Source organism: Euprymna scolopes, chromosome 28 (genome assembly GCF_053919585.1).
Source record: "Euprymna scolopes isolate OS-2025 chromosome 28, ASM5391958v1, whole genome shotgun sequence".
Taxonomy (NCBI): Eukaryota; Metazoa; Mollusca; class Cephalopoda; order Sepiida; family Sepiolidae; genus Euprymna; species Euprymna scolopes.
In genome coordinates, this window is record NC_136509.1 from 40,905,557 (window position 1) to 40,929,619 (window position 24,063).

The 24,063-nt window shown below is 34.8% G+C and overlaps 1 protein-coding gene and 1 pseudogene across 1 annotated transcript in view; one reads left to right on the forward strand and one right to left on the reverse strand.

Annotated features, from left to right (window-relative positions):
* LOC145249363 (carbonic anhydrase-related protein 10-like) overlaps nucleotides 1-13,189 on the reverse strand; it is a gene marked incomplete at its 5' end in the record, with an annotated part of 1,273,381 nt that extends 1,260,192 nt beyond the window's left edge. Inside the window, one exon of the mRNA XM_080110936.1 lies at nucleotides 13,129-13,189. Coding sequence (XP_079967062.1) covers nucleotides 13,129-13,189 — 61 coding nt within the window. The remainder of the gene's footprint in view (nucleotides 1-13,128) is intronic.
* On the forward strand, nucleotides 4,202-4,339 carry LOC145249810 (U2 spliceosomal RNA; annotated as a pseudogene).
* Nucleotides 13,190-24,063: the final 10,874 nt, after the last annotated feature.

The following is a 24,063-nucleotide window of genomic DNA, read 5'->3' on the forward strand; positions in this document are numbered from 1 at the left end:
TCTATCTTTTCCTTTTACCTTCTATTTTTCTTAACACTTACGTATATATATATATATATATATATATATATATATATATCAATTTCTATTTATTATTAAGTTATTATTATTAATTTCCATTATTTATAATTTACCATATATACATATATATATATATATATATATATATATATGTATATATATATATAATTGCATCGTCTTTACAGACGTTTGCCATGTCAATGCTCCTCACCAACCTCTTCATAGTCAATCCTCAGTGACGCCTTAACCCCGTCCGTGAGCAGAAGATGACTTTCCAGACCAGCATTAGACTTACACAGTCTGCCACACATGGCAGACAAAGTTGTGCGTTAAAACTTGTTTCACTTCAGGCTCCGTGTTTTTTTTGTTTTTGCTCACTTTGCTCGTGGCATTTGTTTTTTAAAGTTTAATGTAAGCTGATTTTGAGAGGAGAACGCGATTACAAGCCTCACATTTCCAGCTTTTCAGTTCAATAGGCAAAACCGACACGTTTCACTTCCGAAGGTTTCTCTTGAGTTCAGTATGAGTAATTTGTTTCCTTGCAAAATATTCAGAACTCCCTCCAACTAGCTTCCTCCATTCAGGCCGGCGTTCTGCCGGGGTCTCCCAGTTCTGAACAGGAGGCGTAAAAGCTTTAAGATCGTCCTTTATGCAATCCTTGTAGCGCTTCTTCTTGGTCCATGTTGAGGACCTTTCCCAGTCTTAAACTCACCATAAGACTACTGCATAGGCAGCCTCACATCGTCCATTCGAACAACATGAGCTACCCAGCGCAACCGGTTCCTCATCACCATTGCTTCGATGCACAAACACCCAGCCTTCCCAAGAATATCCGTGGCAGGTGCCAGAGACTGCCATTTAACAGTTACAACTCGTCTGAGGCATTTCTGGTGGAATCTCCCGAGTTGCTTCAAATGCCGACGTTGTGTTGTCCATCATTCAGATGATTAAAGCAAAACACAAAGCACACAGGTCGAGTAAACACTGATCTTGGCTTTGACAGAGATGTCACGATCACACCACAGCCGCTTTTCTAGTGTTTCAAATGCCGTGCTAGCCCTCCGGACGCGAAGACGTATCTCCGAATCCAGAGAGCCATCTCTGGCGATTGTGCTACTCAAGTACACAAATGTGTCCACAACATTAAGTCTATTTCCTTCCACATAGATGTTTGGTTCAAATTAATTGAGAATAGAGTAGGAGCTGGAATATCCCCCTGTTTCACACCGTTGTAGAGGGCAAATTCCCCAGATAGTTGCCTGTTGTATGCAACACGAGCCTTCATATTTCTGTGGAGTTCTTAAAGCATCTTGACAAAGTATGAGGACATCCAATCTTCCCAAGAATTACCCACAAAACACGTCTGTTTACCGTATCGAACGCCTTTGTGAGGTCCACGAATACATGATAAAGTGGCAACTGCTGTTCGATGCACTTTTCCTGCAGCTGACTTGCAGTAAATATCATATCTACAGTATCCCTACCCTAAGTAAAACCGCATTGCAACTCAGGAATTATTAACGGACAGATGTTTTCGATAAGCCTATCTAACAAGACTCGCCAGCACCTTCTCTGCCGATTCAAGAATCGTTACCCACGGTGATGATCGCAGTCAGACTTTGATCCTTTCCCTCTTGTAGAGAGTGACCAATCGGCCATTTATCAAATCCTGTGGTAATGGTGAACCCAGCCAAGACTTCTTGATCAACGTGTGTAATGCGTTGGCTACATGCATCCCTCCATGTTGAAGCAGCTCAACGGGAATGCAGACTAGTGCTTTCCCAGCCTTTATCTTTCCCATAGAAGAGACAACCTCAACGAGTGAGGGTAACTTATCCATGTGATAAAGAATGTCAATATGAGGCAAGCCACTAATGACATTTTCATCGACGGTTAATGGGTTGAAAAACAAATCAGCAAAGTGCTTCATCCATCGCTTTCTGATTTTATCTGAATCTTTGATAAAAGTTGACCCATCTTTGGACAGTAAAAGTACAACAGAAGCAGGCTTTGGGCCAAAAACCTGCTTAAAAAGACTATATAGGTCTTTGGTGTCTTTCCAGTCGTAAGCAGATTGAACCTCTGCAGATATATTGGACCACCACACATTCTTCATTCTCCTAAGCTCTCTCTGTAGAACTGCTTTATGCTCCTTGTATTTTCTTTCGATAACTGTTCCGTTTCTGAAATTGTCATTCAAAAGTTTCTCAGGGAGGACCTTTTTCTCCTCCAAGAGAACCTTTATCAATTGATAATTATCATCAAACCAATCTTTGTGTACTGACTTCTTCAGACCAAGTATCTCCACTCCAGAAATATATATCTGATCTTTAAAAGTTTCCAAGGTGTCATCAAACTTAACTGTGTTTAGTTTTTCTTTCAAAACCATGCGAATTGCAGGATCTCTTAGTTTGGAGACATCAACACGTTTTGAAACCCTAACCCTGCCATTCGAATCTTTCTACGAATGCAGAGCTTAAATTTTCCACGTACCAAATTGTGATCAGTTTCACAGTCAGTACATTGCACATGTCTCTCATGTCACTTTTACATGTGAGTATAACGTCGATCATGTGACCATGCTTTAATCGTTGAGTGTAACCATGTGACATTAAACTTACGCTTTTGACGAAAGAATGTATTAGACACAGGAATTATATATATATATATTTATATATGTATATATTTATATGTATATATATTATATATGGGGAGATATGTCTCTCGAATTATATTTCATATTTTATTTGTACCAATTCTTCAATTCATAAAGCTCAATGTAATTATAGAGCTTATAACAAATAAAAATAGCGTAATACAAGAAAAAAAGTAATTTAATATATTGTAAAATGTTCACGATCTTTAAATTTGGAATTGAATTATTTCTTATATATATATATATATATATACATACATATATATATGTATATATATATATGTGTGTGTGTATATATGTTACTCTCTTGCATTGTCTGGCATCCTTTTAAGTCATAGAGTTTTTAATTTTTATTAGGTTTTACATTCATTACCTTAATGTATATGGTTCAAGACGCAATGAGTTATACACCAAACTGAATCTCATTCAGAAGTAATTATTTCAAAATAGTGTTCCTCACATTGAGTCTAAGGTGTATTATATAATTATTTACATAGCTATTAGATAAGCATCTTATCCTATTACTAATTAAACAACCTACAGATAAATTATGAAAAATAAACATTGATTACTCAGCTAAAATGCTTGATCTTAAAATTTCGAGAGAAAATTTAAAGGTTGAATAACGCCGTATATATTTCTTTGTATCTACGTATCATGCTTTCACAGTCCAGTAACAAAGATAATGACGTCAAGCAAACTGGTTTCATGCTTTGAATCAACTCTCGCCTCCTTTCTCTCATAGTTCTTGTTCTGCCGGGCAGACGTCTTGCAAATATGTCGACCTGGAATGAAATCTTGCGAAAGACGATGACTCTTTGTCGTACGCTTGACAGCTGCAATAATATCTCCGGAAAACAAATAATTTGACTGTAGTTATGAAAATCATCGAAAGCTTTTTCCCAGGTGTGACTAGTAAATGTATTTGTATATGGTCGAGACACCAACTGTCGTAATACGCAAACAACAGATCAAAAAGTATAAGAATCGTAAGCTATCCTTTTCCCATATCTGGTTTTAATGAGTAAATCTCATACAGCGACAATGGTAAGGTTCTTAGTGTTGGATGTGGATAGGAAGACCTGTCCCCCTATTATACACAAGTCAACTTTAATTTTATAATCAATTCAAATCAAAAATTGTTGTCTGGTAAGTATTTTTAGTCGCGTGCAAGCGACTCTATAAGTCACTCCGTCGATCCGTCTGTAACATTTTGTGCTTAGCCTTTTTGGTTAAGATCAAAGGTCTGTTGTTAATACATGCCGTTCTTTGCTTTTTAAGCTTTTCTTGGCCTAATGGCCAAGATCAAAGTGTAGTACATATTCCGGAAGATACTGCAAGCAAAGACGATATGTGGGGACAAACCCCCATATAAGACCTTGGTCAATGTAGGGACAACCCTTCATACTAATTGTCACTATCCAGCTCCCGTACTCCCCGGGGAGTTGGTCACCATTTCCCCTTCACTCCTCACATTAACAATCGACCTTGTGCCTAATTTGCTCGGCGTGGGAGCAAATAAATACCCTTTTCTAGGCCTTTTGGCCAAGATCAAAGTGTAGTATCTGTTCTTACTACATACTGTACTTATGTTTGTAACTTTGTGATATAAAGTAGGGGATCGTTTTTCTGTATTAATTTAATGTAAAATGATCACCCACTTTCCAACCAGTAAGTCTCAAGGCCATTTGTCATTCTCCAGATCATTCACGTTGTTTTTGAAGGATTCCAGTTATTTTTTTAAGCATTCAAGTCGTTCTTAAGGTCATTCAATTCATCTTTAAGTTCATTAAAGTCATTCTAAGTCATTTAGTTTTTATTTATTTAAGTAATGTCAACCCATTTTTCGGTCATTTAAGTTTATCTTTAAGAATTTCATGTTAATCCTACATTCATGCATTCGTTCATTACACGAGAGCACGCGACGAATGGCTATCGGCCTTGTTTTTTTTTTAAATAGAAAAATGGATATTAGGAGAATTTATGAGCTAAGACAGATAACGTAATTAATTAAGAAAAGAGATTAACGAGTGTGAAAGCATGGGAAGAAATAGAGATGAGAAGAAAGACTATAAGAAAGATGGAGAGAAGACTAGAGAGATTATCGAGAGAAGTGATAGAACAGAGGAAAAAGAAAGATCGTAAAGTAATGGAAGTACGGCCAAGGATGGAATACTGTTGCCATATCTGGGCAGGAGCTGCCAAAAACAGCCTATCATGCCTTGACAGAGTACAAAATAGACTTCGTGGTTTAGTGGGGGATGCCCTTTTCTCTACCCTGCAACCCCTCTCCCACAGAAGAGACGTTGCGAGCCTATTCTTGTTTTATCGTTATTTTCATGGCAGGTGCTCGTCTGAACTCCAATCCCTGGTCCCCCCTCGCCAATCTTTCACGAAAAACACCCGTCTAGCTGAATCCACTGTGAAAAAATTTCCCCACTCTATATCTGTGCCTAAATCAAAACGCGGATTTCATGAGCAAAGCTTCTTTCTTAGAACTGCACGCCTGTGGAACTCTGTTCCGTCTGCCTGCTTCCCTCCGGACTACAACTTGGATGTCTTCAAGTCTAATGTTAACAAATTCCTAATGAACCGCCCCCCTAATTAAACACTTCATAAAATCTTCTCACTAACGTAATGTACTTGCAATAGCCCTTATCCCTGAGTGGCTTCCGGGCCTTGATAAGTGGTGATCACTGTGTAAAAAAAAAAAAAAAAAAGTAAGGCATCGCTCATGGCATCTGAGTAATAAAGTACTAAGTAATAGAAGCAAAAGTTATGAGTAAGATTATGACAAGAGAACATTCTTATTGTTTTTGCTCTCGAGAACATATCCGATACAGTTAATCAATCGAGGACCACATCAGTCTATATAAAAACAAATAAGATATTAACTGATATATACTCGAGAGTCAAAGTAATAAAAAGAATTTTCTCTTGTCATAGCCCTAGTTATAAGGTTGCCGAGAGGAAATTCAAGGTCTACTTTCTACTCTCTGGTAATATAAAAAAGAAAGTTGTGTATTTATCTGTATTTGTGTTTCCAAAGAAAAACTACACAAGACACAAATCAAAACGTAGATTCTATAAACAAAGCTTCTTTCTTAGAGCTGCACGCCTGTGAAACTCTGTTCCGTCTGCCTGCTTCCCTCCTGACTACAACTTTGGATGTCTTTAAGTCCAACGTAAACAAAGTCCTAATGAACCGCCCCCTTAAGTAGACACTTAAAATATACACACTAACGTACTGTACTAACAATAACCCTTATCACTGAGTGGTTTCCGGGCCTTGATAAGTGGTGACCACCTTGTAAAAAAACAACAACAAAAAACACTGCTAAAATCGATTTTTCATATGTTTGTAACGTTCAGGTTTCGATATAAAAAATAATTTCCATTGATAAACGGGTAGATTAATTGAATACCAGTTTTTGTATGTCCGTTTTTATTTTCGTAAAATTACTAAAAAAATAATTTACTTTCTGTTAATGTTTTTACAAAATATTTTTTTCTTGAAACCCATATGAATAATTGTTTTACTTAGATTTACCGTTGTATAAACCACGTTTACGCAATTTACTTGTTTATTTAATCATGTACTTATTTTATGGGGAATACTTTTCGGGGTCATATGTAGCCACCTGCAACACGCAGAAGAAAATGCTTATTTATTTTAAAGAATCTTTTTAACAATTATTCTTTTCGGCTCTTTTATCGCTTGCAGTTTGACAGCATAACATTGTTCGTAAAATGGAATAATTGAATTCATTCGCGAATGGACTTTTACAGAACACTCGCTCTTGTGGAACTATAATAGCAATATTTTGTTCAGTTTGTTCATCGATAAAATTAAAAATACCCATACACAATACATACATGATGATTGCAACGTCTTGTCAGACGAGTGCCACTCCCTCAGACACTTAAAGTCCGTGAGCCCAAAAATGACTTCCATCGCCACTGCACCATTTTATAGGCAAATGCCTAAGGGAGTATCTATACACAGATGACGTTACAGAGTCTTAGCTTTGTACGGCAGGTAAGTCTATCTCTCGGTTCAAAATGTTGAGATCCAGCAAAACGCAAGAGCAAGATAGCCAGCAACAAGTTTACAAGTTAAACTGCAGACCAGCTTAATGCGGGTATTGGTCTCCTGCTTTATGTTTTTTTTTCAATCGGAGATTTGCTTCTCCTAGAAAGGTTGCCTTCACTACGGCTTACGGAAGCCCTCTTCACCCCAACACACCATACATACACGCAAACACACACACGATACACACATAGACACATGTTTCATTGATGAGCAGAGACAACTCTGGTTTGTTTCTCTTACAATCCTTTTTTTTTTACGGAATAGTTCCAGAACATTCTGTTCGAGTGTAAAAAAAAAAAAATTGCAGTATTCGTGAACGTTTTCGGCCTCCATTGGTCGTCCTCAGGCGAGTGATAAAAAAATAATAAAAAATGAAAGAGTGTGTAGAATGGAAAGACGATTGAAATTGTTTACAATACTTAAAATACTTAAAAGCATTTAAACGTACCATCCGTTTCATATTGGGTCTGGTTAATGGTTGACATTTTAATACGGATTAACAAGGATTTAATAATCGAAAGGCATACGTCACAGTGTGAGAGGGCTAACATGACAGTGTTTTTTTTTCATTAGTATGTCTGTAAAGTTTAGGGAGTGTCATCTACTGTGAGGTGCTGGTAAATGGAGCTATTCGGGGAAGATAGGTGACATATTAGTAGACAGGAAAAAAGAAAAAAAAACAGATTGTCTCTGCTCTTCAATGAAACGTGCATAAAGGAGAAAACGCTGCCCAAGTATATATATATATATATATATATATATATATATATATATATATATAAACAAATGATTAATAAAACATGTTAAAAGACATCTTGAAAAAGAGTTAAAAACATATTTAATTTTAAAAAAGGAAGCACAAGATAAGTGGATAGTCCTTAATCCGCGGAGTTTCGAAAGTTTGGTGGCAGATGTCTATTTAAATAGACATTCCGAGGAGTTATTTGCGGGCGTTGCTTCAGTGGTCGAGTGGGAGAACTGCCGACTGTCAACACGACGGTTCTAGGTTCAATCCTTTGGCTTGGGAGAAATGCTAGTCTAGCGGCACTGATGAGTTGGGATACAACGAAACAGGACTGTATGTCGATGACTACATATATATATATATATATATATATATATATATATATAGTTTTATACAGGGTGGGGTGGATATTTTGCGAGTCATTCTTGAAATTCATCGTATCGGTTTGATTGACTTTGTCTAATTAAACGTTCCGAAATTCCTGTCGCGTCATGGAGTAAAATGTCAGGTTTTTTTTCAATTTCTTTTCCGCCTTAACTTCATGGGTTCGATGCTGCCTGCTACTACTACTTTTTTTTTGCTGAACACACATCTCCAAACACCCGGACAACGCCGGGAACCCATGCTAGTTTATCATTAGGAGTTTATAACCTAACAACTCGTCGTTAAAAACAACTCTTTGCTAGCTAAAAAAAAACATTACAGCAAACCAATGTGGTGTATAAGTTTGAATGCCATTTAGGATAATGTAGCTCCGAAAATAAACATAATACTAATTTGTATATTGCAGAAAGAGAACAATAGTCAAGTTAATCCAAATAATGCAAAAAGAAGTCATATAAAAAAAAAACTATTCAGAAACATAAAAATGTAACCATGAATTGAAAGATCTCTTAAATAATTCGCAAGGACCCGTGGGTAACGGAGAAAGTAAAAATAAAATGAAGTTGTAAATTTACACTATTCTGAAGGTTAAAGGCGATGGTAATAATATACCTCAAAATTTCTTCTGCCCAGTTCTTACTGTCGGACGGTAGCCTAAACAGTTTAGCTCGAAATCCAATGCATATTCCAGAGTTCAATATAAAGATTCCTCAGTTCAAAGAGATAACACCGAAGAAGGTTAGAGGTTAAATCGGCCGAAACATCGTGCGAAAAAGCACTAATAGATGAGAACAGTAATCCGAATTATATAAATAAAACACATTTCAGAATCATTCGTATATTTGGAAGTTATTTGGATTACATCGACCTGCCAACATTTCGATTTAATGACCTTTTCAAAATTATTGAATGAGAGAGGTCATTACGTGGAAACCTTGACATAACGATGTAATCGAAAGAATGGTTTGGCTTATTTACGGATCTAGTCTTGAAGTAAAGAGTGTTACTTAATTTGAAATTCCCACTATATTACGTTTATTTAGCTTATTTGACAACCGCGGTATATGACGTTACATTTTTTTTTTTACATAGACGTCACCACTTATCAAGGCCGATAGGCCACTCAAGGATAAGGGTTAAAGAGTGTAGAGTAGTCAAAAGGACAATATAGTAATCGATAGTAATGGAAGTTCGGTAAATTTGTTAACTTAAGTGAAACGGCTCAACAGAAACTTGTTCACGTTGGACTTGAAGACAACCATATTATAGACAGCTGGAAAGCAAGAAAACGGAAGACAATTCCACAGGCGTGCAGTTCTAAGGAAGAAGCTTTGATCATGGAATCTATGTTTAGGTTTAGGTACAGATAAAGAGTGGGGAAAATTATTGATAATGTTTTCAGCTAGTCTAGTGCTTGTTGTAAAAGTTTGGCGAGGGGGGGGCCATAGATTGAAGCTCAGTCGAACACTTTCCATGAAAATAACGATAAAGCAGAGACAAACTCGCAACATCTCTTCTGTGAGACAGAGGTTGCAGCGAAGAGAAAAGGGCATCTCCCACCAGGCCCCGAAGTCTATTTTGAACTCTATCAAGGCAGGACAAGTCATTTCTAGCAGCTCCTGCCCAGATGTGGCAACAGTACTCCATCCTTGGACGTATCTGGCTCTTTATTAATATAAAAAAAGTCGCTAATATTACGTAAACAAATCATCTTTTGAAAACAATGTTAATATTTACGTATTTTATTTTCTATTTAATTAAACATTTATTCATTTTTTTATTTATTAAATGTATATTTTTAATTATATTTCAAAATAATTTTTACATTTATTATTACTTATTTATGTAAACTGTTTTAGCAATAAACGTGTTTTCTTAATAACATATGTAAATAAACGTATTTATTTAATACATATATAAAGACACATATTTAATAAACATGTAAATACATATAAAAACCAGTCTGCGAATATTCTTATCTATTATATCTGTACATTACACTCAGTATTATTTATTTCTGTAAAAATCGATTTACAGATACTCCTATATTTTGCTCTACATTCTACAATCAAGATAAATATATTAACAAAGAATATGACAAGAAATCTATTTATTAAAAAAAATACTTAACTTATATTCATATTTATTATATCTAAAAGCAAATATGTTATTTCAATATTAATTATTTCTGTAAAAATCAGTGTACAGATATTTTTGTTTTGAGCTGCATTTTCGACATGTTATTTAAATTGCGTAACACCGTTTACTTCTAAAGAGTTTCAAAGACAAAAAATCGTCTGTATCGGTACGTACACTTTAATTGCCCAATTGGATCAAATGCTATATTGAAAAATAATTATCAATTCCTACCTAAAAATTATTGGTTGTCTTTTATATAACGTTTTTCTTTTGCCATTTTTAAGTATTATTTGCTAAGAATCGTGATTACAGTTAAAGCTTTTTTTTTACTCAGAGAGTTAGAGTAGAACCCCGGGATACGGCATTAAAATAAACTAAAATACAGTACAGTATATAATACACAGGTATCTAATCAAATAAAATTATAAATAAAACCGTAATGCGGGGCAAATACTGTTACCATGGACCGGAAAAACATCGTATTCCACATCGTAACATGAAAAACCGTATCTAAGGGCCACCGTATGCCGGGGTTCTACTGTATAGATTATGGAAAATACTTAGAGCTACATTTGTCTTTAGATATAATATCCTGCCGCCGCCATAATGTTTAGATTATATCGCGATATTGAGTGTGTGTAATTGCCAAACGTACAAAGTAAAGAATGTACAATCGAATCGAATCTATTTAACGACAAATAAAGAGCAACACTATATGTAATGAGAGAGGCGTTAGTTATTTGTAGCAGCATAGTGTGAATATTTGTCTAAGCTTTCTTTAAGCCCGGATATGGTAGACATGGTCTCACCTTACTCTGACAATTTGTTCCACAGTGTGAAAATACGATCAGAGAGTACTGCCTTCCTTTTATCGAGATCACGATTTGATGCCTGGAAGAAAATCTCATTTGATAACGTATCCTAAGTGAGGATATATTTGCTTTTTGGATATTTGTGAGGATTCTTTTCGCATCATAGTTGACAATCGTTTTACATGCATCATACGCACAATGTTCTTTATTGTAAATAGAGAATCTCAAGGATTGGCGAGGATTTTGCAATAATCGTCATTGGTTAGAGGGAGATAACTGAGAGATTCGTTTCTTTTTTTCATGCAAAAATATGGGATAGATAAAGAATTCAATCTTACAAAAAACGATATTGTAATTTTTATTAAAAAATCCATTCACCTACTTTATTTAATGTAACACACTTTATAACATTAATAAAAACAAGTTAAATTCTGACTGGTGTTATATATTATAGAGGGAAAGGATTTAATAGTGGACGTATCTCACAAATTCATTATCGGTATATCTCATGGAATATTTCAGATAAGCGATCATTCCTTGACAGCGCAATCTTTACTTCACAATTGTCTTCCCACGCAGACACTCTTACAAGAGGTTATTGTCTTTCGAAACTGAACGGAGACATTCCTATCATAAATTAACAGTTGTAAAAAGAAAATAAAAAGTTCATCTAATTTTACTAGGCACGAAACATCATGATCGTGATGATGATGATCATCATCATTCTGGATTTTCGATCATTCTTAGAGGAGAAACCTTTCGCTAGTTTCCTTCCACCTTCGTTTATCCCTGATTAGACAAGGTAACATATTATTCCAGGTTGCTGTCAATACTGTCGCTTCACATGGGTTTTGGGCTTTATTTAGTTATTTTACATTTCTTCGTGATCCATTCTGTCGCTATGTGTGTACCTGTTGTCTTCTCTATGTTTTGCTTGCTGGTTATTATCTGGATTATTTGAACCATTGTTCTCATCTTAAGTGTTATTATTTGGATTATTTGAACCATTGTTCTCATCTTAAGTTTTATTATAGCAACGATGTAACCTTTGACTTTCTTCAGACGTATCTTGTAGAACTCTGCAATCTTTTTAACAGAATTAGAACGTGCTACCCCCCCGTAGAATAATTAAGTGTTCTGTCGCCTGCGAAACTCTGTTCCGTCTGCCTGCTTCCCACCTGACTACAACCTGGATGTTTCAAGTCCAACCCAACGTAAAAAAATTCCTAATGAACCGCCCCCTTAAGTAAACACTTCATTAAATCTCCACACTAACGTACTGTACTTGCAATAACCCTTATCCCTGAGTGGCTTCCGGGCTTTGATAAGTGGTGACTACCGTGTAAAAAAAATCCGTGTAGATTGTCGAATTTGACAGAATAAAAATTCCGAAGAGAGTCGAAGATTTTGAGAGCATCATTGTGTGGACACGCGTAGGTAAATGTATGTGAAATGAGATCACCGGTAGGGGAAAAAATAAAGACTTTAAAAAGGAGATCACGTTAGAGACGGGATAGACGTTAGAGATTACGGAGAGCTGTGTGTGACCTTCGAGAGCACGTGCGAGAAGACGATCACGTGAGAGACGTTACAGCGGTCACAAGAGAATGAGGAAATAAATGTTGTAAAAAGCAAAAGATTGAGTTGGTGTTTTTTTTCTTCTCTTCTTTGTCGGCTTTGCGACTGGTAACTACAACGAGTTGGTTCCCGGACAATACATCGAGCGAAAAGTTGTAAGCATTGCAATCGAGTTGAGAATAATTTAAATAATCGAAATCGTTAATTTTCATCTAAAAGGTCCAGAAACATGAAATCGGTAGTGATGAGGTCATTTACCTCAGTTTAATATCTTTTTCAAATTGATTCATGACATAACGCGTTACATTTTGCATTGTGCCACTCGTAGATTTTCTATTGTTGCAATATAAAGTGCACATGATTTTAAGTGCTATTATATATCATAACAGATTTTTTTTATATATTGAGCACATATTTTTTTCTGTTTAATGCTCATAGTGGACTTTATACTTTTCATTATGTTGATGTCTACTATATACAAGCAGATATAGATTATACACATAACCGACAACATAAAATACGTGCTGACAGCAGAACTGACTAATAATGATAAATCCGGAAAGTGCATCGGCCGATGCGTAGACAAACATTAACTTTAAGTGTTATAATCTTAAAAATGATAATTCAATTAATATTTTAATGCATTGAATTTTATACGACTCCCATTTTTTTCATATACAAATATAAGAAATAAGCCTACCTGATATTCCTTCGTATCTCCACCACTCCGACCATGCCGTAGATGAATGGCCAACTGCAAATAAGAAAAAAAAAACAAGATAAGAAACACGTTATGTCATGCTGAGTAAAAATCTTGTTTTTATTAAATGTATGGTAATTGAATGTCGAAAATGACGCGATATAAAAATATACGCTTAAAATTAAAAAGGGGCAAAAGTTAATTCTTATTTAAAATGATGTAGAAAAAGGCAAGGTAAAAAAAATGCTGTACGTGATAAAAAGTTCTGTGTAATAATCTGTGTTATCACTTATTCTGATGACACTCAGGAAAAGCCGTATGAACTTTGTAGGGGGTTGATTACAAGCGCCAGGGTTCGATCACTCCGGGTTAAGAAGCTGCGTCAAACGAGATACAAGCAATATATATATATATTACATACACACACACACACATATATATATATATATATACACATATATAAGTGCATATATATACATACACATATATATACATATATATACACATATATATACATATATATGCATATATATACATATATACACATATATATGCATATATACATATACATATATATGCATATATATACATATATATACACATATATACATATATATATATATAAATATGCATATATATGCATATATACACATGTACATATATATACATATATATGCATATATATACATATATATGCATATATACATATATATACATATATATACATATACATATATATGCATATATATACATATATACACATATTTGCGTATATATATACATATATATACATATATATATGCGTATATATACATATATGTACATATACATATATATACATATATATACATATACATATATATGCATACATATACATATATATACATATACATATATATATACTTATACATACATATATATATATATACATATATATATACATATGGTGGCTATATATAGACCAATATACATAATATATTATTTAAAAAATAAAAAATGAAAATAAAGGCCAGCTAACCCGGTTTCGATCCTCGCTAAACAGAGCCAAATCGAGGACAATACGATTAAAAAAAAATAAATAAAGTCAGGAATATAACAAGGGAAAGGAGAAAAATATCAAAAATAAAATAAAATGTCAGAAATAAAATAAAATATAAATAAATTACAATGTCATGAATAAAATAAAATGTCATAAATAAAATATCATAAATAAAATTAAATGTTATACATAAATTAAAATATCATAAATTAAATAAAATGTCATACATAAATTAAAATGTCATAAATTAAATAAAATGTCATACATAAAATAAAATGTCATAAATAAATTAAAATGTCATAAATTAAATAAAATGTCATAATAAAATAAAATGACATAAATAAAATAAAATGTCATAAATAAAATAAAAATTCATAAATAAAATAAAATGTCAACAATAAAAGAAAATGTCATAAATAAATTAAAATGTCATAAATAAAATAAATTATTGATAGTGTTTTATGCTAGACGGGTGTTTCTTGTGAAAGTTTGGCGAGGGGGGCAATAGATTGGAGCTCAGTCAAGCACTTGCCATGAAAATAACGATAAAGCAGAGACTAACTCGCAACAGCTCTTCTGTGAGAAAGAGGTTGCAGCGAAGAGAAAAGGACATCTCCTACGAGGCTATGATGTCTATTTTGAACTCTATCAAGGCAGGACAAATCCTTTCTAGCAGCTCCTGTCCGAATGTGCCAACAGTACTCCATACTAGGATGTACCTGACTCTTATATAGATACAGAATTACATCAGCAGTGAGATATCTACTGGATCGATAGAAGGAGGATCCCACCATTTTTCAAGCGGCCTTGGCAACGGATTTAATTTATGTGTTCCATTTAAGATCAGGAGTAAAGGTCAAGTCCAGAAGCTTGTCAAAACATGGAACTTCTCCAAGACGAGTGCCATTCACTTCAATTGATGCAGGATGGGGATCAGAGCGTTGATGATATAAAGATAAAAGCTTGGGTTTAGATGCATTAAAGTAACAAGCCACCTCTTTCCCCATTGTACAACTTACTCAAGATCAGAGGAGAGAGAAACAGAGAAAACTTGGTCATTTACGGTCTTAGATGTGCTACCATATATAATAGTGTCATCAGTATAAATGTCTACGAATAATGCAAGGATGTCATTTGAAAGATCATTAATGTAGATCAGGAAGACAGTTTGACTCCAGCATTAATACTGAGAGCTTCTGAATTCTGTCCATCAACCACTGCTTTTATAAACCTATCAGAGAGAAATGATTTCATAATTGAGAAAACATTTTCAGCTATACCGTAGCTGGAAATTTGTAAAGTAAACCTTTATGCAATACTCTATCAAAGGCTTTTGGTATGTCAAGAGCAATTGCCCTATGAAGGTAGCTCCGTCGAGAGATTCGCTAAACCTATCAGATACAACTGTAATCACATCTGCTGTAGATCTAGCAGAACGGAAACCATATTGGCTGTCACTACGAAGGTTAAATACAGGGCATACTGATCAGATTTTCCCGAGTCATGTGAAGCAATTCTCCTTAATTCTCTGTTTAAACAGTTTTGTAAGTATGGGCGCTAGTTCTAGTTGAAGTCTTTTGAGTACTATAATTGGAATACTGTCCACGCCGGTTGCTTTACTGGAATAAAGTTCTTGATTAACTGGCAACTCCACGTCCAGATATATGTATATCACAGCGTGTTTTCTGATATATGAGGAAATATTGGAGGTTGTCGGCCTTGGGCGCAAAGGGTAAAATTAGCTGCAAAGTTCTTGGCAAAGAGTTTGGCTTTGTCTGATGCTGACGAGATTACCTCAAGTCCATTTATGATAGTTGGGATAGAGAACACGCTTCTTTTCAGGATCCTGTTTGCTATTTGTCAAAACTGGTGGGAACCAAGCCGCTGCTCAGCTACTTTGGACTTGAAGGACTGAGCATACAACTCTCTTGCGTTCTTTATTACTTTTTTACAGTGGTTGCTGGCAGTTCTGAAAGCGGATTTAGTCTCAGTACATCTATTATGTTGGAAGCAATGGAAGAAGTGATTTCTGTGAGCAATGGAAGCAGCGCATACGAAGAGAACCACGGCTGGGTGTTAGGTTTTTGCTAGAATTTTCCAGGGTATGAAACGGACTATACCTACAATTAACCAATCCACCAGTACTGATAGTATAGAGGACACATCCTTTTTAAAATGGAATGCAGAGGTAGATCTGATATAAATGTACGGAAGCTATCTCAGTCAGCCATAGAGTATCGATATACTGTACGATCGATAGGTACATCTGAGGACTTATTACATTTAATATTTATCCTAAGTGATACAACAAGTGGTCGGAAGATTCAAGTGGAGACAGAACGGAAACTGAACATAGTTCAGGGCAAGTTGTGAGAAAAAAAGTCTAGGAGACTTGCATACTGGCCGTCAGTATCGGGCACACGGGTGGGTTCGTGAACAATCTGAGTGAGGTCATAAGCAATGGAGAAATCATGACAGAACCTCCCCTCATTATCGTTCTTGTTTTAGTGAGTTAACCATTCACATTGTGATCATTAAAGTCTCCACAGATATGAATATTAGCTGAAGGATAAGCAGATAGGGCGTGGGAAATTTTTTTCAGATATGTTTTTAAAGATAGTAACTCCGCTGTTGTGGGGGCGATAGGGAGCAAATATAAATGCAGTGGTTTGGGCAAGTGAAACTCGGAAGCATACATATGTTAAGTTAAGGTCTTCTCTGGAGATTACCCTATCACATGGAAAGTCATCTTTTATATAGGCCCATATTCTATGGCCATGACAATCTTGGGGGTCAGATGAGGAAGTTAAATTAGAGTATCCTTTAATTACCAACTCATCTAGGGAAATAGTCTTTCCAATGCCAGTTTCGCTTAGAAATTACATGTCTGGTTTAGTCTCTTTTTAGAACTGCAATTTCTTCATATCCTGGAAACTATCCGTTTCCTGGAATTTTGGATATTATTTTCATTTTTTGCACCCTTGAAGACCTGTAATGGTGGTGATTTTGAGGGATTTCTTTAGGGCGGAAAGATACTGCATTTTTACCAAATTTCAATCATTGTCGTTTGTTTTTCTAGTTTTGCATATGAATTACAAAATATCTTATATTTCTCCAAAACCTCTGGTTATGATGGAGGAGAAACTAAAACTTGCTGCTATGGTTTCAAATGATCTGAAATAACAGTGAGGGTTGACTTGATTTGAAATATTTCTCATATTTTTTATTTTCATACATAAAGTAAATTTTACAGTGTATAAAGATTATTTGATATTGGAGGTATTCAGAATTGTACCCTATTTCTAAAAGAAAACGAGATGTAACACATGAGAAATATTTGGAATCAAGTCGTATTTACGAAGTGTTTTTTTAAATATTAATTTAATGTAAATACGAACGACGTATTATAGCAGTTAAGTTATGAATTTGTAATATTTCTTTTCCAGTTGCAAGTGCTAATATTATATTTATCTCAGTTTTTAATCTTTATATTTACTTCATTGTTTTATTAATTGTGTAAATGGTTTTCTCGTGAAGAAATGTGCCGGTTCTATCTGACAAGTTCATTAGAAATGGACCATAAATCGATCTGAAAATACTGTTCTATTACTCACCCCCCGTCCACACGTTACTACTTATAAAAGTACATGTTTGTCTAAGTAGCGAGCTATATCACGTGATGACCGTTTTCTTTTCAAAAATGAAAACGCTTAATTTTATTTCAAGCGAAATCAATTCTTACTTGCTGTCACGATGGAAGTTTTATTATAGCAGTTAAGTTATGAATTTGTAATATTTCTTTTCCAGTTGCAAGTGCTAATATTATATTTATTTCAGTTTTTAATCTTTATCTTTACTTCATTGTTTTATTAATTGTGTAAAGGATTTTCCGTGGAAAATTGTGCCGATTCTATCTGGCAAGTTTATTTGGAATATATGCTTTATTTTTTTATAATAGATTTTTTGCCTATAAATGTGGTTTACATGTTCCAAGTTGATAGCCTAAACAGATTAGACAATTGTATTCATTTTCAGTTAGTGAGAGGGGAATCTTTCACCATACCTTCCCTAAAACACGCCAAATAGACTTTTATTAAGTGTTCAAGAATGTAGTTGTCTGCATAATTCCCCGGCACTTTCCTTTTCACTTGATCGTGTCTATTTTTTATATTCTTTTAGTGCTAGTCTGCTGCATTCGGTTACTATGTGGTTACTTGTTTCATCTCTTTGTCGACAGAGTCTGCATTTGCTGTTTTCTCGTGTCTTGTCGAATCTTGCTTTGATGCGGTTGGTTCTAATCGCGTAATCCTGTGCTGCTGATATTAGGGATTCGGTTACCTTGTTTAGATTACCTTTTTATAGATATGCGCAGATGTTTTCTTTAGTTTCATAATTTGTCATCCATATGAATCGTCTGTGTAGTTGTTTCTATTCGCATTATTCTATTCTCATCTTATCCATTTCCTCTACTTTGTTTTGTATTAATTTTTCCAATGTGTCTTGTTGCGGTAATTATTTTTTTCGTGCTTTGCATTATGTATTTTTTTATATTAATTTTTTTTTTGTGTCATTTACACAGTGTTCTGTACAAACCAATCCTTCTCCGTTTTTTTTCTTTTCGCATAGAGTCGATCAGTACCATCCTTTTCTGGTTGTGTAATGTGCATAGTCATGCGTTTCCTTGTCTCTTGGGCGAGATTCCTCGGTCCTTCTTTGGTTCAACCTATAAACGGTTCAAAGTATCCTGCTAATGACACTGCTTATGTAGTTATTCCTTTTAATGAGACTTCTACTTATTATTATTATTATTATTATTATTCCCATTTACCTGCTTCCCCACGAGGGCAGAGTAAGACAATAGGTCGGTTTTACATGTGGAGGAAATCTAGCTCCCCCACAAGGGGCACTCTGAATAGGAATAAAATTGTCTCATTACAATGAAGGATTTCTCCTCAACTGACCGAGGACAGACAAGTTGAAGTGTAGCATCAGAACAGATACTACACTCAGTAGTAATAATAATATAAAAACTATCTTTATACCGCCTAATTTTACTGTATTCCTCGATTACATTCACGTCATTAGTCCTGATCATTATCCAATTCACCATTTATACGTTCTTTATTTTTACTAATATTTCCGCATTTGCTTTTACCCCGTCTTCTGCTAACCAGCTTCCTCATCCTCGAATTCCTTTCTTCCCTCCTTTTGTCAGGATTGTCATTGTTGCCGCCATTACATACTTTCAGTCGACAAACTGCCAAAAAAAAAAAAAAAAAAAAAAAGAATCGGCCGCTCCTCATTATGAGAGCGCTTGCGCGGGAAGACATGAGGACGACTCCTTCCGTTGAGATTTTTGTACGAATTCATTATTTCTCCCGGTCTGCCATTTTCACAGCGAAGGCAAACCGCCAATCAATAATTTCCACTTTATGGAACGCCACGAAATGTGAGAGTTCAGCTCCAGCTCGGTCTGTAATTGATTAAATCTATCAAGGGTCAGGTGAAAATGTAAATAGATATTTCAGTTATAAACAATGGCTTGTAAATAATGAAATATCGCCGGTGAACTAAATCAAATCCGATGGAGCGAGGCCGCCGTCTCTTCATTTAAAATTCATATAAACTCAAAGGGGAAAAATGGATGAGCAAGGAGAAAACGAATGCAAGACAGATGAAGATGAAGTATATGACAAACGCAATGGTTAAAGGTGGGGAGATGAGCGATAGAAGATAAAATGAATGAAAAAAGAAGGCAACGAAAGAAAGAGAAGTTGGCGAGAAAAGAAAGAAGAGACGGATAAGAAGAAGCATTTAAAGAGGAAAATACGACGAAAGAACGAGGAAATATAAGAAAATAAGGCAGTGAAAAAGCACAGAAAAAATAAACAAATAAAGCATAAATGCGAGTGAACAGTGTACGATGCATAAAAAATGACTAAGTTCAGCATTTGCCTATCCCCCATTTACCCGCACGTAAAATCCTGGTGAAAATAATGAACGAAACGTTGCAGTTTAAGGCCTTAACAAATGTACAATTGAGTTCTTCACCATGCAAAAAAAAAGAAAAAAGAAAAAAAGACATCACCCTCCCCTATTTAGCCCCAAAGTCCCCCAAGTCTTAACATATTTAAATTTAAGTTCAGCACCATGAAGAATTACAATATTGATATACACAGAAAATTTTGGACAAATATGCTTAAATAGTCCCTAAAATGGACTGTTTTTATTAGGCCTAAAAGAGCCCCTGGGGCACACCCAAGAGTTACAGCGAAGTATAGACAAACAAAATAACATAGAAATCAGTTAGTTACAACTTTTCAGAAAATGTCATAAAAATGCAACAAAATGAACAAGGAGAATGGTGAAAATGATCGTGACGTATACGATAAAGATAACTGGTAAAAGATATAGGAATAAGTGGGAGATAAAGAATACGAAAAAGGAAAACTGGAAGAAGATTAAAAAAAAAAGAATAAAGCGAAGGAGGTGGAGAAAAAGAACAACGTTACAAATAAATAAAGGTTGATAGGGTAAAAGTTTTATAAAGAAAAAACTAAGAAGTTTGTAATAGTAATGAGAACAAGCAAAAAGAAAGAAAAGATAGAAGGGGGAAGAGAAGAAGTCAGACAAAGGAGTAATAAATTGCTCGAAGAAAGAGAAAAACAAATGAGATAAGGCATGGAATAATACAGAGACAAAGAAGAAGTTTTCTCTAATTTTCTCTCTTCTGATCTTGAGCGCGTGGTACAATGGGGGAAGAGTTGGCTGGTCACTTTAATGCATCCAAAACCAAGCTTCTATCTTTACATCATCAACGCTCTGATCCCAATCTGGCATCAATTGAAATGGATGGCTCTCGTCTTGGGGAGACTCCATGTTTTGACAAGCTTCTGGGTTTGACCTTTACTCTTGATCTGAAATGGAACACGTATATCAAATCTGTTGCCAGGGACGCTGGGAAGATGGTGGGATCCTTCTACCGCCCAAGAAGATATCTCACTACTGATGCAATTCACTATCTGTATAAAAGCCAAGTACGTCCAAGGATGGAGTACTGCTGCCATATCTGGGCAGGAGCTGCTAAAAACAGCCTATCCTGCCTTGACAAAGTACACAATAGACTTCGTGGTTTAGTGGGGGTTGCCATTTTCTCTTCCCCGCAACCTCTCTCCCACAGAAGAGACGTTGCGAGCCCGTCTTTGTTTTATCGTTATTTCCATGGCAGGTGCTCGTCTGAGCTCACATGCCTCGTCCCCCCCCCCTCGCCAATCTTTCACGAGAAACACCCGTCTGGCTGAAACTACTGTCAATAATTTTCCCCACTCTTTATCTGTGCCTAAATCCAAACGTAGATTCCATGAGCAAAGCTTCTTTTTTAGAACTGTACGCCTGTGGAACTCTCTGCCGCTTGCCTGTTTCCCACCTGAATACAACTTGGACGTTTTCAAGTCAGACATAAACAAACTCCTGACAAACCGTCCCCTTAAGTAAGACACTCTAACTAAACCACCAATACTAATGATTACTACAATACTGTCTCATTGATTACTGTACACGCAATAACCCTTATACCTGAGTGGCCTTCGGGCCTTGATAAGTGGTGAACCCCATGTAAAAAAAGGAGAAGACGAAGAAGAAGAATACACAGGCAGTGAATAAAAGTTGGTAAAATAGAATAAAGAAAGAGACGATAAAGAAATAAAATAAAAAAAATAAAGAGATAACGCAAGTAAAAAAAGTTGATGAAATATTCAAAGTAGAAAAAAAACAAAAAACAAACAAAATAAACAAATATATAAGACGAAGAAGAGGAAAAAAGAAAGAGAAAAACATGCGAAGGGAAAGGCCAAATTAGAAGGACATGTAAGAGCAATCTTAGGAATTTAAACCAACATGTGGGAGATGACAGAGTGTAATGCATTGAAAAGATCGTTATCTTACAATCCGAACGGAGTTCCGTGAGTTATAAAGACGGTGAACCTTTAAAGTGCGATGTTTTTTTTTTTTTTTTTTTAAATAGTTTCAAGTTATTCAGCGAAACATATCCGAAAAGACACACAGACGTGATTTGTGGATTATCATTTGTAAATTCTGGGAGTGACGTTACCTTATGTATTCATTTGATGAAGATAATCAGGAAATATCTCACCCATATTCAAGTACCTTAGCCTTGTTTGATTTATCTATTTCAAAGTAAACACAGAATCCATTGGTGTTAAACCTGAAACGCAATCTCTATTATAAACAATATTTTGTATATGTGTAGTAAGATTCAAACCTGTGCTTACTAAAACAGAAATACTTTACGTATAATAAATTAAGCTAAAAGAAGTAAATTTCCATTAAAGGTAAAGTAAGATAACTAAGTTGTGTCATAGCAGGAAGTCGAGAAATCAGGCATTTTTCCATACCTCGAAAGGAACGTCTTTTCCGAGGCACTTCTAAGTAACTAAGAGGTAGTTCTAAAACTGCACTAAGTTATAGTCAGAAAAATTAAGCAATCATTTGGGTAAATTTATTATAAAAACAAAACCACACAAATCAACGGCTACCCAGAAGAATATGGGAGCGAATGTTGCTATTATTCCAATCACAAAGAAAATAAAATGAAACGATCACCAACTCTATAATATATCAGTAGTATAGCGAGACATCACTTGTTATTGTACCAATTACTTAGAATGAACCAGCAAGATGATTGTTAGTTTCTCATGGACGCAGACTAGTTCTATAAACCAGTGAAAAGAATTTAACCGATAACGTTACAAAATTACACAAGACAAATTAAATGTACGGTGCTATTTTACTCATGGCTGGAGAGTGAAACCGTGAATCAACATCTTTTTATTGCTTTTTTTTATAAGGAAATGAGCAAAATAGATCTACACGGTTTTAAAAACAGAATAAATGATCCTGGAATTTGGGATCATTATCTATGAAATAAATCCTACTTACCTGATTATATATATCGTTTCTGTCTAAAACAAAACAGACATTTCTGTGTAAAATACACATTGAAAATAGTATTTAACTGATCGATATTTAAGCATCAGCAACATCCTCATTAATCTTCATTAAATTGATTTGTTGAAGAAGATGTAATCCACTGTTGTTTTTAAGTTGATAAATTATAGCTGATATTTATAAAATACATTAAACACTCTATACTCAACGATATCGATGCACGTACATCATTAATTAAATGTATACTTTAGCTTCTGAATCGATCATTGTTTTATAGGTGTTAGCAAAATACATGTAAGATTAAGATTGTTTACCTACACAGATATTGTGTCACAAATTGCACTTGGGGGTAGAATGCAAACTACACAACGTCTTTATCGTTCGATGATTTTACAATGTAGTCAAAAAGTCGTATTATTAATTTTAAGAAGGCATTTGCCGCGTTATTTTGATATTCATTTATCTTAATGCTATAAAAATAATGGTAGCAAGTTATGAAAAAAATCACCAGAATAACGTTTCGGAAAATAAAACGCAAGTCATGTTGTCGCATCATTTTATACAAAGAGAACTGAGAAATAATACAGCTCCTCTTGATATAAGATTGTCTATAAAATTGAAAATATTGAAACGATTACCTCTTTTATCCTACGGTTTTTTTATATCGTTATCGTTCGTGTGTTTGTTTAATATTTTAAGAGTGAATAATTTGAAGCCAGGCCATGGGTTTTATTTTACTGTATTGCATTTCATAGGCGTTTCTCTCTCTCTCCCTCCACCATCTCTGTATATATATATATATATATATATATATATATATATATATATATATATATATATATATATATATATATATGTCTGTGTGTGTGTTATTTGTTATTGTATTTGCGAGACGTTTTGAATGAATTCAATTATTTACGAAGGTGCAT